We start from the raw sequence: 6,000 nt of genomic DNA on the forward strand, positions 1-6,000 counted from the left end.
GGACCCCAGCGTGTGTGTGTGTGCGCGCGTGTGTGTGTGCGTGTGTGTGTGTGTGTGTGTGTGAGGGATGTGTGGACACCCAAGAACGCGCAAGTCTGTGGATTAATGAGGGCCGAGCCATAATCGCAGCCATGACGTCAGCGCCTGAGTCACACACCCACTGCGTGATGCATCACATTTTTTAACTTAAAAACTTTGTTACTTTACTGTACAAACAACACACCATAAACTCTTGTTGTTGTTGTTGTAGCTCTCCTGGCTTTCGGTGTAATAGCATCTTTTATTTACCAAGTATAGTTTTTATGGTAGTAAAATGGTTTGGTTTCTCAATGTGTTGTGTTTAAATACATATTCGATCTCAGAATGTTATTGATATAATTATTTCTATTACACTAATAGTTTATTTTAAGTACTTTAAGTATCTGCTGTTAATTATTCTTTTAGCTCACAAAGTGGTTAGGATTTTGTTTAAAGTTTGCATGTTCTCCCCATGATTGCATGGGTTTTCTGAGGGTACTCCAGCTTCCTCCCATATTGTAAAATCTCTCAATTCTCTAAATCAGGGGTACTTAATAGACCAATATTTGTGCCCGATTTGTGCCATTTACAAGATCAGACGAAATCAGGCATTCGCAGAGTAGTAGTACGGCCGTAAGCCACACTTCCACCAACAGGTGCAAAACCAACCCGGGTTCTACCTTTGGCCACGGTACTGCGAGGGATCTTGGTTAAAGTAAGGCTTTTTTAAACTAAAAAGAAAAACTTCCTGCGGGAGAAGTGGCAGCCACAATGTGCCAGCGTACTCGCTTTCAATAGATAGTTGTCAAATAATCAAATTGGGTTTTTCATTTGTTGTGTTTGTTTCATTTCATGTCTTTATTTCGGAATAATACAAGGAGTAACAATTTGATTCTGATTCAGAAGTCATTTGTTACTGTCAACACGACTAACAAATCAGGATTTAGAGGGTGAGTCCGAGCCCGAGTATTTAGAAACAAACCTCTGACTTTACTTCACAGGATCTTTAACAGCATTCTTTATAGATATCGTTTGTAACCGTACTAATTTGATCATTGTCATTATATATCCTGTTTGGGTTCACTTAGCAGTCTGTGTTTGGTTATTCTTAGAAACACCCCTCCAACACACACACAATTAATGTGTGAAACCACAACACATATTTACTTCTTTTTTCTGGGGTTCTTATTTAAAAAGAACAATGTTCTTAAGTTTTGTTTTATGGAACTACTTGTTTCAACTTATGTCAAAACATAAATGACATTTTATTTTAGTTTTGTATTTTAGTTGCTGTTTTGAAGGGAAAAGATTCTTTTAAATAATAGAATACATAACCTTTGACATATTTTAAAAAAATATTTGTGGCTCTTTCAGATTTGTATTTGTATACCAGCTTTAAATTGTCCATAACTGTGAAGTGTGAATGGTTGTTTGTCGATTTTAGTGATTCTTGGTGTGGTATGGGTACTACTCGCTGTACGTGGGCTCTCCCGAGTGGTACCCGAATAATTTTTCATTCAATTAAATGTTCAAACTGCATAATTTTGCAGTGGCTTAAAATTTTTCATCCACTCCAGTACATTTGATTAGTACAGTTCAGTTGCGAAAGGTACAGCCATTCACACTCACATTCGCTGTCATATGAACAATTTAAAATTTTCAATTAGCATTTTTGGAATGTGTAAACAAGCACGGGATGGACATGCAAACTCCACGCACAGAGGCCGGAAATTTGACCACCAAACCTCAGAACTCTGATGTGGACGTTCTAACAATTTGTCCAGTGTATCGCTTCTCTCTGATTCTAAATATGTTTGATGGGTTTGAGGCCGTGGAGTTTGCATGTTCTCCCCGTGCCTGCGTGGGTTTTCTCCGGGCACTCCGGTTTCCTCCCACATCCCAAAAACATGCATTAATTGGAGACTCTAAATTGCCCGTAGGCATGACTGTGAGTGCGAATGGTTGTTAGTTTCTATGTGCCCTGCGATTGGCTGGCAACCAGTTCAGGGTGTACCCCGCCTCCTGCCCGATGACAGCTGGGATAGGCTCCAGCACGCCCGCGACCCTAGTGAGGAGAAGCGGCTCAGAAAATGGATGGATGGATGGGTTTGAGGCCAGGCTTCTGTGCAAGTTCTTCTACAACAAAACAGACAAGGATAACTTTCAGGACCAAGCTTTCATGCTGGAACAGAAAATAACCTTCCCCAACTGTCCTCATAAGGTTGGCATTAAAAAGCCAGCATGTAGCATTTTGTTGACAGACTGAATTGCACACGTTAAGGTTCATGTTTCAGTAACTACAGCCAGATATTCCAGTAACCACCATGAGCTGACCTGAGCACGACCTGTTTGAATCCTCACTAAGCCCTCACAGCCACTTTGTGTATTCCAGGATCAACGGGACTCCGTCTCCACTCTCTCTCAGCCTGTCACCGGCCAGCGGCGGCATTGGGGGAGGAGTATCAGGAGGTGCACCAAATTCGTCAGGCAGCATAGCTATTCCACAACGTATCCACCACATGGCGGCCAGTCACGTCAACCTCACCAACAACATCCTACGCAGCTACGAACACTGGGAGACGGCTGACAGATTGGCCACCGGTAGTCAAGGTAGGAAAATGAAATGAATAGATTGTGGTGACCCACATGAGGGAGACATTCACCAGGGGTGTGTATCATCAAGGGAGGGGCAGGACATGAAAGATTCAAAGGGAGTTGTTGGCTGTTTGATGTGAAAACACTCAATTTGTATGTGGAGAGTAAAGTGACATGACTGGTTCTCGTCTCCCCATCTAATTTACCGCATCTCCACAATATCTTAATTCTTTAATTCTGTTTTGTTTTGATACAAGTGATTAATCTAAAGCAATCCTATACTGTGTCGATGGTTAATTCAGTCTATATTCACTGCCCCGGAGTGTAGGTAACTTCGCAACATCGAATGAGATTCAGTATGAGCGCTAAACCAAATTATTACTGACCTTGGTAATTTTTGTTTATTTGTCGGGTGAATTTCAATGGAACAGTTTCCCCACCAGAAACAAAATCGACACAAGTGACTGATTGGAGACCAGTTCAGGGTGTAGTCTGCCTTTTGCCCGAAGTCAGCTGGGATAGGCTCCTGCAACCCTAACTAAGATAAGCGGGGTTGAAAATGAATGGATGAAACTGATGAGAATTTAAATGAGCTTCTCATTGTGGAAATACAGCGCCTCCCATTTTTTAACAGTTCAAGCTTGAGTAGTTTTATTGGATTAGTAATGGGAATTTTGTCTCTTTTCTTCTTTTGGTTTGGCTCCCAAGTGGCTCCTCAAATGGTTTTGTTGCTTCGATAAATTGACCATATTATGTGTAAAATTAATTACTCATTTAAAAAATACATTGTATCCAATATGTATTATTTTTCTTGCTTATTAATTCACCTACTCAGAGTGCTACAAAAAAAAGAACTATAAAATATAAAAACAGATTTTTATTTTTTTTTTGGAAGTGCATACATTGGATTGAGAGCTTCTGAATCCTTTGTCATCCAAAATTGAAAATGACTGAAAGTCGGATGAATGGATGGGCGGATGGATGAATGGATGGATGGACTGGTCACCAACCAAGCCTGGATACACATATACTCGAATAGTTATGTGTTCAAGACGAAAGATCAGCATTGAGGAGCAATTAAATTAAAGTCTGTTCTAAAAAGAAAAATGAAGATGTTGGTACAATATACGGTAAGTAATAAGTGTAGTCTAATTATGCTATACAGTATTAATGAGCGCAAAGTGAGAAGTATAATATTGATAGCGATATATACAGTATATCAACTAAATGAAGCTCCTCAACTCAATTCAACAGTTCATTGTCACCAAGATGCCACAAGATGACGACAAAGCACTACTCTTGTCTAAATGACGCACCTTGACTCACTTCTACTTTGTTCATTTGCAAGAAGATGCCACAAGCTGGCCTGAACACAAAAACAGCAAGTAGCAACCAAATAAAATAGAAAAAGTTCCAAAACAGGTGACTTCACGAATGGAGAACTGAAAATATGCAGGCTTTCTCTTGACAGCCAATATGTACAGATACATTTTAGTTACAGTCTAGTGTCCTTATGTTGATTTCTAATCTTCTCAGTGAAAGAACCTCAAGTGTAGTTTGGTGTCTCCTCGTCTCCCTGCAGAGTTCTTCCAGGAGCTGGACTCGCTGATGGAGCCGTTAAGTCAGCAGAGCGGCATGACCGAGCTGGTCCGTTACATCAGACAGGGGCTGCACTGGCTCCGCATTGAGGCTCACCTGCTGTAGGTGCTGGGCCAGAGCCAGCTTCAGTATTAAAAAAAAAAAAAAATCACAAAGCGGGCCTGGGAGCTAGAACTGGGGTCATTGAGATGACACACATAATGATGCTGTAGTCCCCGCTGGGGTCCTTCAAATGACTGAACACGCAGTCATAACGTAATGGCATTGACTAGGTGGATTTATTGGGCAAAAAAAATCAATCCGCACTTTGGAAATAACAGTAACTACATCTTTTGAATGTGATTCACCGAGTACAAATTAGCATAATTAAATTGATGCGCCTCTTTGGAGAGACAACAGTTACACTCGGATACGTGTTGTTTCAAATTCCTCCCTGAAAAGGAATATAAGTTACTGTAGATGTATTTGAAACAAGATGGGATCATTTTCAAAAGGAAATGTTCAAGCTGGTTGTGATTAAAGAGGCTGATGCTTGGAAGGAAGCTCTATAGAGGCTCCAAGGACCACGTTGTCTGATATTGATCCAGCTGCCAAAGTACTGGTCCAATACACCAATTAGATAGGCGGCACACAGGTAAAGAGGCTTTCTTGTAAACATTACAAATTATTTATGATCATAAGAAATGAAGGTTCTTGCGCTCTAAATTCTCTTGTGGTAATTTATTGCAAAGTCATCGGATGTTTCATTGTGTGATTTTGTCCTTTTTGTTGATTTCATTTTTTGAATTAAACAAATATAGTTGCATTTTCAGCAACTGAAGTGAACCGTTCTGCTGTACACAGTTAATTTGAGGCTCTCTTTTGGCACTTTAATGTTTGACTTACAATTGTGGATTACAATACACTATTAGAAGTTGACAGTGGTTTTCCAAATTAGTTTGCTGCCGTCTGAGGGGTTCCTAGATCGCATGTTTACAACTTAATCTGCTGATTAGTTATTTTTAAGGCTACCTCCTTTGGACTAAATCCTGACTACAATCATTAGCTGACAATGCCCCTTTTAAATTACCTTATTATTCCCAACACTTCTAAATAGCCCGAGCTGGTGTGTGAGGTCGAGAAGTTCCGACTCGATATAGTCGGACTCGCCTCCACACACACCTGGGGCTCTGGTACCAGTCCTCTCGAGAGGGGTTGGACTCTCTTCCACTCTGGAGTTGCCCATGGTGAGAGGCGCCGAGCAGGTGTGGGTATACTTATTGCCCCCCGGCTCGGCGCCTGTACGTTGGGGTTCACCCCGGTGGACGAGAGGGTAGCCTCCCTCCGCCTTCGGGTGGGGGGACGGGTCCTGACTGTTGTTTGTGCCTATGCACCAAACAGCAGTTCAGAGTACCCACCCTTTTTGGAGTCCTTGGAGGGGGTGCTGGAGAGCGCTCCCGCTGGGGACTCCATTGTTCTGTTGGGGGACTTCAATGCTCACGTGGGCAATGACAGTGAGACCTGGAAGGGCGCGATTGGGAGGAACGGCCCCCCCGATCAGAACCCGAGCGGTGTTCTGTTATTGGACTTCTGTGCTCGTCACGGATTGTCCATAACGAACACCATGTTCAAGCATAAGGGTGTCCACACGTGCACTTGGCACCAGGACACCCTAGGTCGCAGTTCGATGATCGACTTTGTGGTCGTGTCATCGGACTTGCGGCCGCATGTCTTGGACACTCGGGTGAAGAGAGGGGCGGAGCTGTCAACTGATCACCACCTGGTGGTGAGTTGGCTCCGATGGTGGGG

At 42.4% G+C, this 6,000-nt stretch overlaps 1 protein-coding gene across 2 annotated transcripts in view; it reads left to right on the plus strand.

Moving 5' to 3' along the window:
- aff2 (AF4/FMR2 family, member 2) overlaps positions 1–5,787 on the plus strand; it is a 162,377-nt gene extending 156,590 nt beyond the window's left edge. Inside the window, exons 25-26 of one of the 2 annotated variants that reach the window (XM_061787648.1) lie at positions 2,411–2,628; positions 4,196–5,787. In XM_061787648.1, the coding sequence (XP_061643632.1) occupies positions 2,411–2,628; positions 4,196–4,317 (340 nt within the window). In that variant the 3' untranslated portion in view covers positions 4,318–5,787. The remainder of the gene's footprint in view (positions 1–2,410; positions 2,629–4,195) is intronic. The other variant, XM_061787649.1, reaches the window with a different exon arrangement.
- Positions 5,788–6,000: the final 213 nt, after the last annotated feature.

This window comes from Phyllopteryx taeniolatus, chromosome 10 (genome assembly GCF_024500385.1).
Source record: "Phyllopteryx taeniolatus isolate TA_2022b chromosome 10, UOR_Ptae_1.2, whole genome shotgun sequence".
Taxonomy (NCBI): domain Eukaryota; kingdom Metazoa; phylum Chordata; class Actinopteri; order Syngnathiformes; family Syngnathidae; genus Phyllopteryx; species Phyllopteryx taeniolatus.